Raw genomic sequence first — 12,339 nt, 5'->3', positions numbered from 1 at the left:
CAAAGTTCTCATTTACAATGATCAGTGATCAGTGTTTGATTGAAGCTGTGTACAAAGATTGTTTTTGCATGGTCATGATCTAACGGCATCTATTTTGATTTATACATTTCAAATATGAAGTTAGCAGTGCTAGGAGCTACAGGGCCAACGGGCGTATTACTTACCCAGTTGGCCATAGAAAGGGGACACACTGTTGTGGTACCAGTGAGAAGCCCGCAGAAAGTGCAGTTGCAACACGAGCGGCTGAACGTGAGTGAGACGTGAGGAGGCCTAGCCCAACCAAGCCTAGCCTTTGCAGGCCTAGCCCTAGGTCTACTGTAACTTAATAATTAATAGTACGCAGGCTATATTACTACTGTTGTTGTATACACTGTCGTGTATAATGGGAACTATAGCTATTAATAGTTTGATCAGAACATTGTTTTATAGTATTTATACTTTTTTATAATTAATATTACTATTAGGCCTAGTAATCTATCACAATCATACATTTATGATTTACACTGGTTCAGAAAGATCAAGAAACAGATTCAGTTGACATATGTCATTATGTGACTGGGTCAATAAATAAATTATTAATATCATCATCATGTAATGTATGTTTATGCAATTTGTTTATCGGTATTGCAATCAATCAGTTGTTAAAAATCTGTCTTTGTTGACTTTGTGTACCAGTCATTAAAATGCAAATTGGCACCATCTTTAATTCAGTAGATTAGTAAAAACAATAGTACAGTATAGTAACATTTCATATTGAATAGTAACATTTTAAAAGACAAATATTAGCACATGCACTAGTTTTAAGGTTTGGAAGATTCATGGTTGCTATGATTTTATATCAATGATATATTCTTTATTGTAGGTAGCTGAAGGTGATATCTATAATCAAGATTTCTTGGTGGAACAGTTCAGCGGATGTGATGCGGTTCTGTCTTGCTTAGGAACAAAACCAACACTTTTTTCAAAGATAACGTTTTATGAAGACACTATGAAAATTGTTGTTTCCGCAATGAGAACGGTTGGAGTGAAAAGACTAGTTGCTATTACATCATGGTGTACATCTTGTAAGTATTATAAGAATTCAAACATTTGGATTTGTTGGGTCACTAACCCTTACACCATTTTTATTTTTTCAAATGTTAGTTTTTAATTAAAAAGCGCCGCTATGTAGCATTTTCTCAGCGTTCTTATAACATACAGTCTACAACACATTGGCTTACATTTGCTCCCTCTATATCTTCTGATATTACTTGCAAAGTTTATATGAAGAATTTGGTTTCTTTTCAGATAATTCTGAAGATCCAGGACCATTTTTTGTGGAATGGATATTAAAACCTTTTGTACTAGGAAGGGTACTAACCAGTATGGCTGATATGGAGGACTTCTTACAAAAGGAATGCAGTGATTTAGATTACACTACAGTCAGGCCACCTGGATTAAAAACAGCGCCACCTACAGGTTCGGTTTACATCTTATTTCTTTATTGGTACAGGTCCATTGTAATCGTGATACTAGATCACATATGGTGGCTATTGACTGTATACAGTTAGTGCTTACGGACACTGATGCTCAAAACAATATATCTATTGATTTTTTTCACATACACCATTATACAACATCCCCAAACATAATGGAATTGCTCCTTAGAACAATAGTGGCTACACAGCTGATCTATTGAGTTTAAATGTGTTTCTGAGCGTATGCAGAATGAATTGTTTTACTCAGCTGCATAGTTTTGTAGGTCACTATTAACTTGATAATGATACATTGTAGGTCACTATTAACTTGATAATGATACATTGTAGGTCACTATTAACTTGATAATGATACATTGTAGGTCACTATTAACTTGATAATGATACATTGTATTTCCTTTTTAATTTTGGCAGAAAATGAAATAAAAGTAGAAGAACGTCAGTTTGTTGAAGGTGCCTCAAGTATGATCAACAGAGGGGATGTAGCCCAGTTTATGCTGGACATTCTTGAGACCGAGAAATGGTACAAGAAATGTATTGCTGTTGCATATTGAAACTAGCTAACCACATGTGCTGATTAGTTAGTTGACATTGACACTTGGCTCAGGTCATTTAGCAAGATGAGTTAGTTGACATTGACACTTGGCGCAGGTCATTTAGCAAGACAATAGTAAATGTCTTGTTTTTTTCCTGGTAGATACAGTAATATAAAAGTATTATATATTATATTAATGGTTCATTCTTATATATAGAAGCAGGCTATCAAATATTATTGTACGTTATTGAGTGTAGTAAAACAGGACCTTGGCAAATTGTTAGAAAAATGAAAAGAAGTTGGAAAAGCTCTTCAGCTGAGTCGTAATAACTGTTATTGTTATATTCTATACTGCATTTTACTGGTTAATTTATCAAAATATATTATATAATTATAATAACACAAATGATAAAATACATATATGAAAATAAGGTTGACTTATGAGATGAATATAGACCAACTACAAACAAAATAAGACAATGAAAGTGAAAAAAGGGATGTTGGAGCAGTGGTTGACAGAAATCCAGATTAGTTAATTTACATCTGATTATTGCATTATAAAATGTAGGGCATACATTATTTAAAATATATGAAAAGGTATAACAACAGATTGATGATTAAATTATAATTATTACAAAGGTTGTTTAATTTTATTCAGTTATTTTCGGTCCACTTGCTTGTGTCACAGTGAATTTTAACTCATTATTTTATTGGAAATGTTTCCTAAGCCCATGTGCAATCAGTGTTTATAATTTGTCTTGTGTTTAAATTGACTAATATTTCACTGTTTATAAACAAGTTTACGTTTATTTGGAATTCTCTCTGCAATTTAGGTACAATATTGAGGGCGCTAGACAAACATGATGAAAGAAGCATGTTGGGGAAAAGCTGGGTTTTTTCCCATTTGCAATAAAAATTAATGAATTGGAACTTCCGCAAAATGAGCGATTTGTTCACAAGTTATAATCTTTATTTTACTTATGCCTTATAGTTACCCATTTTACAAGATTCTGATACAATTACATCATTAGTTATTTTTCCCAAACTTTTCCACACCTTTTTTGTGTAGGGAAAACGTAGATGAGTGCGTCATAAGGGTGGTGCATATAGAGGGCGCTATACGACTGCAATTGGAAAAAAAAAACTGTGGGGAAATCTCGGTTTTTTCCCGTCTATTTTTGCAATAAATACTTAAATGGAAAATCCGCAAGTATGAAAGATTCTTCCCACCTTCTTTACAGATTGAAGGTAAGACATTAGGGTTGAGTATTATTAGGGAACGAGAGAAATGTAATAAATGTAAGTATTGTCGTGCCTACTCGAATTGATTTAGCTGCTTGTTATAAAACAATAATGGCGGCGTGGACGTGGTGGGTAAAACACGATCACGACACGGCTGTGGTCGTGCATGGTGGCTTGGGAATTTACAGAAAGAAAAACTGGGCAGTCTTGCGATGGCTTCGTAGAATTGTGTTAGGGAAGAAGGAAATAGTAATATACATATTGCCATTTCTTAGCATTTGTTAATAACAAAAACAAATGTGATTGTGTTTTTTTCTCCAGAGATAAACAAGAAAACGTGAATATAGAGTAACCAACGTATGTTAACAATATGGCGAGTTCAAGTGATGGTAAGTAAAAGTCAATTTATTGACGTGTAATTTTATGATACTAGCTGCTCTGTAAACACACACAAAATATATACTTTAATATCTACCACATCCGAAATATAATATGTTCACTTTTTTTCTTGTAGTTCCAATAACAGATGAACAATTCAAGAATGTTTTATCAGAGGTTTCGCTCTGGTATGATCAACGTCCATATATCAACTGGCTAAAAGTGTTGTATCGGGACCATGTAGCAAATATTTTTGAGCTGGATAATGCTACTAAAATGATGGAATTGTTGAATCTATTGATAGACTCTGGAGATCTTAGTCCCAGTAACCTCACTCTGATATACGACACCATAAGAGCAACCAAGCAGTTTGGCTTAGTGGAAAAACTTAAGCGGTTGATTCCATCATGCCCGAATGTTCGTGACATTTTGATATCAAAGTTTAGCTGTCATCGACAACGAGTCGTGATGCTTGGAATGGTGTTGCGGCAGGTGGATGTGGCTAAAATCAGTGAGTGTTACAACGATCCTGTTAAAGAGTATGTTGATGGCTGGAACCTGATCATGGATCTTGAACATAGGCGGGTCATTTGTGAGGGCAAAATGGAATCGCTGATTGAGAAATTAAAAACTCTGCAGCTTCCGCTTGCTGTGGAAGCTTTAACAAGAGGTATGGCATTATTAACGTTAAAAACTTGCATAACATTTGGTAAGCACCCAGTTAGAGTGCCCTTTGTGCCTAGTGACTCTTGAAAATATTTAGCCTCACCAATTAATAAGCAAGCAGTTTTCATTTAGGATAGATACTACTTAGCCGAGATAAATTGTTTTAACTGTTTCTTTTTGTTAGCAGGAAACAGAGAAGCATCTTCTACATCAGCAACAACGTCTAAAAGTAACTTGGGTCACATCGCGTATGTTCTTAGTAAGTAATGATCATTATCGTTGTCAATTATTAACTGCACATACTTTGAACAACAAATGAATCGGAGAACAGGACAATTATTTCAAATTATTAAAGGGTGTATATGCATAAATATGTACCGAAAACAAAATAGCAAATTTTTTTTTTCAGAAACCCCACAGACAGGTTCAACTAATGATGGTACTGTGGTACTTAATCAACCAAAATTACCGAAACCATCAACACAAAGTGAAAACTAATTTTTTTTTATATATATTTATAATAACATTTGGTTTATTCATTTGTTTGCCCCACTCTGGTCGCGTGGATTTGAATCCCACCAGAGAGAAAATGTTGTTTTCTTAAATTTACTTTGCATAAAGTACAATCACATCAGAGTAGGGAAAACATCTGATTCATTAACCTAGCTCCCTGATGCAAAGCTACTTTGAAGGAGTTATTCAATTATCAAATTGCAATAATTTTTTGGTTAAAACTGAAATTTAAATTTTCCAGAATCTTCAAATCCAGCTAATAAAAGTCTAACATTCAGGAAGTTATTGGAAACTCAGAAAAAAGGTAAATTTAGATCGCTTAGTTTTAATGATGGAAATACAAATTATTTTGGATTAGTATTTATGCATTTTGTCATAGCAGAATTGTCTTATTAACGTTTATTTACACATATTTTTTTTTCAGAAGTTGCAAGTAATAAAACAAATGAAAGCATGAAATTCAAGCAGATGGTAAAGACATCATTAAAACGTAAGATTGGTTTTGTGCTGTATCTAGGCAAATTCCTAAATACATAAGTAGCTAATCAATCACATGGTTTGAAATCCTTAGGGCACATTGTTTATGAGAACAATGCATTAGGGTACAAATATTAATATTAGAGTATATAATAACCATGCTTAAATATCTTCTGACCCTTTCTTGACCTTTGTAGGTAAAGTTGAAAGTTCAAAATTATCAAAGAAGGCAAAGCTGAACCATGGTAAGTCGCTGTAATTGTTTTTAATTTCATTCTCTATTTTAACGTAAGCAATGTGATTTAATGTTATGAATCGTTTCTTCCTCTCTTTATAAAAAGGAGTTCATCCAAAAAAAAAATTATCTTTCATTAAAAATAAATGAAAAGAAAATTTATTAGATTTCAAAATAAATGAGCAAGCAATTTTAAAAACAAACACAATTTTAAAGGGTTTTTCTTTTTATACAGAGAAGCCAAATGGTTCATCTCATGTGTCGTCAGACTCTGAAGAACTATCTATAACTAGTGAAGATGAACATAAGTCTCATCTTGTAAAGCCAGAAATATATCACAAATACGTAGGTAAGTAAAGAAAACTGTAATTGGAAAATGGGCAAAGTGGAAACTGAGGAAAGTTTATATTAGTATAACGGCCAATTTACACATGTGAGTGGTAAAGGTAAGCGGAATATCGTGTAGCTTGTTCCTTGTAGAATTTCTATCTACAGTATCAGCGTTGTGTGTAATGGTCATAAGGAATAACATAGATTCTACAGTATATTGTTATTACCGCTTCCACTTGTCTGTGGAAATGATTGGCCTTTAAACAAAGTACATGCTTACAAAAAGATAGCTTAGTTACATTCATTACATTAGTTGACATTCTTCACTTTTATTTATTTTAAACAGAAGGGTCAAATGATTTAGTGATCGCATCATCAGAATCTGAAGACTGGTCTGATTATAGTGATGATGACGACATAGCAGTTAGTAAAGGTAATGTCACTGACACAAGAAATAAATAACACTACTATTTGCAAACACTGTTTTTCATGTAGACTGTTAAATAGTGATAATGACAATTGTAAATAGTTTGCTAAGCTAGGAGACTTTGATGAGAATCTTACAAATATATTTACCACTTTTTTTTGTTTTATTTTCATTTTTATTACTTTATTCTGACATAAAATCATAGGATAAAAACACAATAAAGTACAAAGACGGCAAACTTATTTCCATTGTGGTCCTGAAGTTTAAGTCTAACAGTACAGTATATTTTGCTTTTTATGTGTTTTAGCCCAAAATGGACACAATTTAAAAGCCAGTCGTGGTAAGCTAATTATTTTTAGGTCAGGTTTATATTTTTTTATTTTTTTTTTTAATTCCGTATAAATATGCAAAAGAAAAACAAAACCGACACAGCGGTGACATGAGGCAAAACAAAATAAATTAAATTCTCAAAAGGCAAAAACAAAAGGCAAACATAAAATTTAAAAGGTATATCTTCTTAGTTATCCATTTACCCAAGACAATAAATTAACTGTACAACTTTTTTTCTATAGATGTGAACAAACAGAAACCCTCTGTACAAGCACCTAAATCTGCCCACGGACGACCTGCCCTTAGCACACCATCATATCATCATATGCCAGCCCAACAAGCAGTTACGCATGGACTGCCACCTGGCCAGGCACCATCTGTACACCAACCATCTGTACAGCAACCACCTGTACAGCAGAAACCGTTAAATTTGAAGCGTGAAGTTGGATCTAGCAGTGGTACAGTTATATCATATTGACACATTAATGTTTTAGTATTGTGCATTTCTTTTACTACTTCAAAGAGTGTACTAAACTTATTTGAACATTGTTTCTATTTTCAGAATCGTTCCAAAATTTGGAATTACTTTCGATGGTATCGTCACGCTCCGCATCTGGATCATCCGTCAAATCAGAATTTAGTGAGGATTTTTTTTTTTTAACTTTTTAAAATATAACATTACAGATTTAAATAATATTCAATTTCAAGTGAGACATTTCTTGTAAATTAGAATTACAGAATTTTACTTAAACAATATTTGATGATGTTATTTTATGTGGTATTCACTTACTGTAGATAGGATATAATTGTTTACTTTAATGGGGTTTTTTCTTAGCCGAGTGTGAATAGAGATTATAATCATAGTTAAACTATTTGAAACAGTTATAATTGCTCTTCTTTCTAGTTGTATTGACTTTATGCCACACATGTGACTAAATACATAAAATAACTCATTTTACAGGTAACTGGCTTGGCCCAAAACGGCAGGAAGGCCCGTTTGCCGAGATAATAGAACAACCTAAACAGAGGGAGTTCAGGTTCCGCTACCAAGTGGAAGGTCGGTCTGCAAGCATCTCTGGAGAAAAGTCCATCTCAAAAAATAAAAGTTTTCCAACAATCAGGGTGTGTTTACATTACATATTTGTAAATAAATGTGTACTCTTTCTTTTCCTCCTCAGTAATTAAACTTACAATTCGTAAGCTCTGTCTACATTATCAAACTAGTTTGTGATGTTCCCAAATAGGGTAGTGATATGTTTAAATATGGTAGTGCTATGACATCATCATGTCCATATATATTATTTGATTTATCTGTTTTGAGGACTCTGTTTTTTCCGATCATAGTGTTGATCTTTTTCGAGCCCATAAGTGACCAGTGTATTATGCCTTATATACCATGTTCATTTTATTACAATAGTGTTAATTATCTTTGCCAATCTTTTGCAATAGGTCAATAACTACACAGGAAGTATAAGAGTAGTTGTATCTCTGGTTACAAATGAGACTGGAACATCAAAGCCTATTCCACATCCATATGGCCTTGTGGGTAAAGACTGTGAAAATGGAATCTGTAAGAAGTTTGTGCAGAAGGTAGACCAGCCAATCAAGTATGTTAGATTCATTTCATCTATCTAATGTTAATGTTAAGTTTGTGCAGAAGGTAGACCAGCCAATCAAGTATGTTAGATTCATTTCATCTATCTAATGTTAATGTTAAGTTTGTGCAGAAGGTAGACCAGCCAATCAAGTATGTTAGATTCATTTCATCTATCTAATGTTAATGTTAAGTTTGTGCAGAAGGTAGACCAGCCAATCAAGTATGTTAGATTCATTTCATCTATCTAATGTTAATGTTAAGTTTGTGCGGAAGGTAGACCAGCCAATCAAGTATGTCGTTATGTTCATGTCATCTAATCTAATGTTAATTATGGATATATTATGTAATCATAATATTCCAAAATAAAAAGATGAATGGATGAAGATGAATGAAAAAAAAATGGTTGTCTTAAGCTTTGTCTACACTATCAAACTTTATGTGACAAAAAAGTGTGATGTATGGCAGAGATGCTTTAATATGGTATGATATGACATCATTGTGTCCATATATTGGCACATCACATATTTTGTCACATAGATTTGATGGTGTAGACAGAGCTTTATAGTGCCTAAAACCAAATGTTTTACACATAAACAGAGAATGTCCAAGAGATATAGTATCCTACAATAACCAAAACAAGTCATTAGCATTTATAATGTGATATGAATTTATTATTTCATCAATCATTGTAGGTTTGAAAATCTTGGCATTCAGCGTATAAAACAGAAAGAGATTTTCAGTGCCTTGTTGGTACGCCTCAATCAGGGTGTTGACCCTTTCAAAAACTTTCAACTGACGACTACTGACCGAAAGAAACTCACCGGACTGTTTGACCTCACCGTTGTGTGTCTCTGCTTTCAAGTGTACATGGTTAAGGAGGGCAGTGAGGACATGCCTCTCAGTCCGGTTGTTAGTCAGCCTATATTTGATAAAAGTGAGTCTTACTCAACAACCATTTGTTCGTAACTAATAAAATGGCTATATCATCTGTTTAGGATTTTACGCTCTAGCAAGCACAGAATCTCCCTCATCCTCCCCTAAACGTCCTATTTTGTAAAGTCCCTATTATTGTCCCTAGTATGTGTCGTCCACACCTGTGTGCAAATTAGCCCAGTAGGCTGCGAATCGCAGGTTATTCCCCTAGATTTATTTACTTGCCTTAATCTAGGCCTTAGTTAGTGGAACCGTTTTGGCAAAATCCCAATATTCAGCTGAGAGAGCTAATATTTGAACCAAGGCCAACAAGTTTAATCCAGAAGGTGGGCTTTCTGCGTAGAAAGCAGAATACTCCAGTTTAATTCGCATTTAAAGCTTATTTCATTGTCATTATTATTTTGTTTTCACTAGATTACCCAGCATTGGAAATGATACAGATTGATCGACGTACAGGTTTTGCTCGTGGCGGAGATAAAGTGTTTATCCTGTGTAGCAAGATACAAAGAGGTTTGTATAGTTAGTCAGTCATACAAATAATATTATACTATAATTAAAAAGCTGTACTTTATTCATTTATTTACGTATTGTAAAATATATTTTAGTCTAGAAAGATAAAATATTAATTAAAGAATGAAAGTGGTTTAAAAAATAATTTATTATTAATGAATTATTAAATAAATTAATTTTCTGTATAAATATATTTGAAATTTTTTTTTTTAATCAATAATTAGATGATATAGCTGTGAAGTTCTTTGATGCTGATTGGTCAGATTTCGCTCGTTTTAGTCCATCGGATATTCACCGTCAGGTATTACTCTTAATGTTACAGAATTGTATATTATTTGTTTTATTGTGTGTGCATGTGCTTGTAGACTACTACTAAAGCCACTAAATATGTGTTCATGTTATAGACTTATCTGCTTGTCTGTGGTTGAGATAGGAGTTATTGACCTAGAAACTAGTTACAGCAATTCATTCTGCAGATGCATGAACATTGTCATGGGACTTGATTCCTCCTTCATTCTTTTACTTAATGTTAGTTATTAGAGACACAATAATTATAGGTACTGTGTCAAATAATAACTATTTTTGTCTGTTTTCAGGTTGCTATTGTGTGCAGGACTCCTCCTTACAAAGATGGTAACATTACAGAACCTAGACAAGTTTATTTTAAGTTGGTACGGCCTTCAGATAATGATGGAAGTCAGGCCGTTTCATTTACGTATGTGCCAAATAAGAAATCAAAACATAAGGCACATTTGCAACAAAAAAGCTAAAATAGTTTTAATATTAATCCGGGATATTTTAAGATCATGCACAATCATGATTATTGCTGTTACCAATACACATAATCACCATTATCAATACACATGATCACCATTATCAATACACATGATCACCATTATCAATACACATGATCACCATTATCAACACACATGCTCACAGTTATCAACACACATGATCACCATTATCAACACACATGATCACAGTTATCAACACACATGATCAGGTACCAACACTACTGTACATAAATCAGTTATCAATGCACATGATCACAGGTATCAACACTACATGATCACAGTTATCATCAGTTGTATGATCATGGTTGAGCACAGTGTTAGTTGGTAACATGTATCAGATGTTTATACTTGTGTAACAAGGTGACTACTGATGTATAGATATTACATTGTAGAATTTGTTTAATGATATTTTAGTGATAATGAGTGGTGTGATTTTATGCTGAAGAACTAATGAATTTGGTTGTAAATATTTATGAATTAATTAGAATTTGAACATCTTCAAAAGTTGTTGTGTTAAAAACACTGAACAAACAAATTGTGAATGCTGAAATATTCAGTGAACTTGCACACACACACACACGGTGATGTGATGGACCTGCTCTGCTGTATGTGGCTTAATACTTTTTACTTGGCATTATATTTTGTAGGAGAAACCTAAGTTTGTATATCATTTATTTGTGTATTTGGAACTACCTCAATCCGTGTCGTGCTCCTGTATTGTAAATAACCTACTAAAAATGTGTATTTTTCATTTATAGACAAATTAAAAGTGTATGCTGTGTTTAAAACAGTATTTCATAGATCCATCCAAGATTAAATATTAATTTTCACATAATATTGTATCCAGTACGATAAATTATTAATTTTGTCTCTATGTAGCTATTGAGTCTAATAGTCATGCTATGCATGCTGTATGTTTCTGAGCATGTGCATAAGGACATTTCAACATGATTGCCAAATGGCACGTCGTGAAAGTGAAGGTCTATTAGGTAGTGACACAACATTGATCATGTTGATTCAAATAAAAAAAAATTAATTCTATAGAAATCCAGTTAAAAGTAAACTTATCAATTAAATACTAATCAACCTTATTGCTTTTGACAAAAGTTTATTCAAACATTGAAAATGTGTGATTTTATATATTAATCAGTTGTTTACTATCAATAATATTACTAATATAAGTGTTAATATTTTATAAAATGTCAGATTGCGCACATAGCTACGGGGTGCCATTGATATTATTATTAGTAGTGCTCCGACCGGCGCCCCGTACATAAGATAAGAGTATTTTAAATGATACTGTATTGTCATTCTAATACACAGTACATTTTCAATCTTTATACAGTATAACTATACATTCCAGATAGTGCCAGTAAAACAATAATGCAATGTGAGGTATGTCTCCAAATGCCATCTTGATCTAGCATGGCAGGAATGGACTAAGTTCTTCTTATCTGCACTCTATAGTTTCTTTATGTACGGTAGTAAAAACGAAATGAATAACCTCAACTTGTTTATAAAAAGATTGTTGTGTTTTGTGTATTATTTTGTTTTTGTTTATCAGAAGTGATAAGCTATCAAACTTTTTGGGAAAACTCAGCTGTAGGCTCTACCTTCATAATTCTTAATACTGTACTACGAAATAATATTTATTTCATTTATTTATTTGACCAATTAAAAAATAGGTATCCCCCATGCCTAAGGTGCAGGACCAGGAAAATAGGGCCTTTTAAATTCATAAGAGTCAGTAATTCTTAAAACTAAACTACTGTATTTATAAAAAGTACATACTGCATTTGCATTCCAATAAAATACAATTATATTTTATATTAATTATTTATACACAATTAATTTCATGTACTGCGTTTAAAAACATATTTTTTTATTTATGCATGTC

The 12,339-nt window shown here is 32.9% G+C and overlaps 2 protein-coding genes across 4 annotated transcripts; both read left to right on the top strand.

Moving 5' to 3' along the window:
- The first annotated feature begins 17 nt into the window (after window positions 1-17).
- LOC140054756 (flavin reductase (NADPH)-like) lies at window positions 18-2,650 on the top strand. Its single transcript, XM_072099840.1, has 4 exons — window positions 18-249; window positions 863-1,064; window positions 1,288-1,458; window positions 1,890-2,650. The coding sequence occupies exons 1-4, from the start codon at window positions 115-117 to the stop codon at window positions 2,027-2,029; spliced, it is 648 nt and encodes a 215-aa protein (XP_071955941.1). The 5' UTR covers window positions 18-114; the 3' UTR covers window positions 2,030-2,650.
- Window positions 2,651-3,019: 369 nt separating this feature from the next.
- Window positions 3,020-12,287, top strand: LOC140054755 (uncharacterized). Of its 3 annotated transcripts, none has more exons than XM_072099839.1 (18): window positions 3,020-3,258; window positions 3,574-3,641; window positions 3,767-4,300; window positions 4,484-4,555; window positions 4,706-4,783; window positions 5,051-5,113; window positions 5,234-5,299; window positions 5,484-5,531; window positions 5,757-5,870; window positions 6,198-6,284; window positions 6,851-7,066; window positions 7,171-7,248; window positions 7,570-7,730; window positions 8,058-8,215; window positions 8,898-9,139; window positions 9,553-9,648; window positions 9,873-9,949; window positions 10,245-12,287. In XM_072099839.1, the coding sequence occupies exons 2-18, from the start codon at window positions 3,623-3,625 to the stop codon at window positions 10,416-10,418; spliced, it is 2,283 nt and encodes a 760-aa protein (XP_071955940.1). In that variant the 5' UTR covers window positions 3,020-3,258; window positions 3,574-3,622; the 3' UTR covers window positions 10,419-12,287. The 3 variants fall into 3 exon arrangements, with proteins under 3 accessions (XP_071955940.1, XP_071955938.1, XP_071955939.1); XM_072099837.1 differs by having other exon boundaries at window positions 4,481-4,555; XM_072099838.1 differs by having other exon boundaries at window positions 3,244-3,309; window positions 4,481-4,555.
- Window positions 12,288-12,339: the final 52 nt, after the last annotated feature.

The sequence above is a fragment of the Antedon mediterranea genome, chromosome 7 (assembly GCF_964355755.1).
Source record: "Antedon mediterranea chromosome 7, ecAntMedi1.1, whole genome shotgun sequence".
Lineage (NCBI taxonomy): Eukaryota > Metazoa > Echinodermata > Crinoidea > Comatulida > Antedonidae > Antedon > Antedon mediterranea.
The sequence above is the reverse complement of the archived record's forward strand: the minus strand, read 5'-3'. Positions and strand labels throughout refer to the sequence as shown.

Bases quoted from the DNA above. Each gene is read 5' to 3' on its own strand.
- LOC140054756 (XM_072099840.1), top strand. From the start codon at position 115: ATGAAGTTAGCAGTGCTAGGAGCTACAGGGCCAACGGGCGTATTACTT. The intron at 1,065-1,287 runs GTAAGTATTATA...GTTTCTTTTCAG, and splicing joins TACATCATGGTGTACATCTT to ATAATTCTGAAGATCCAGGA. The intron at 1,459-1,889 runs GTTCGGTTTACA...TAATTTTGGCAG, and splicing joins AAAAACAGCGCCACCTACAG to AAAATGAAATAAAAGTAGAA.
- LOC140054755 (XM_072099837.1), top strand. The intron at 4,301-4,480 runs GTATGGCATTAT...TCTTTTTGTTAG, and splicing joins TGTGGAAGCTTTAACAAGAG to CAGGAAACAGAGAAGCATCT. The intron at 7,249-7,569 runs GTGAGGATTTTT...CTCATTTTACAG, and splicing joins ATCCGTCAAATCAGAATTTA to GTAACTGGCTTGGCCCAAAA.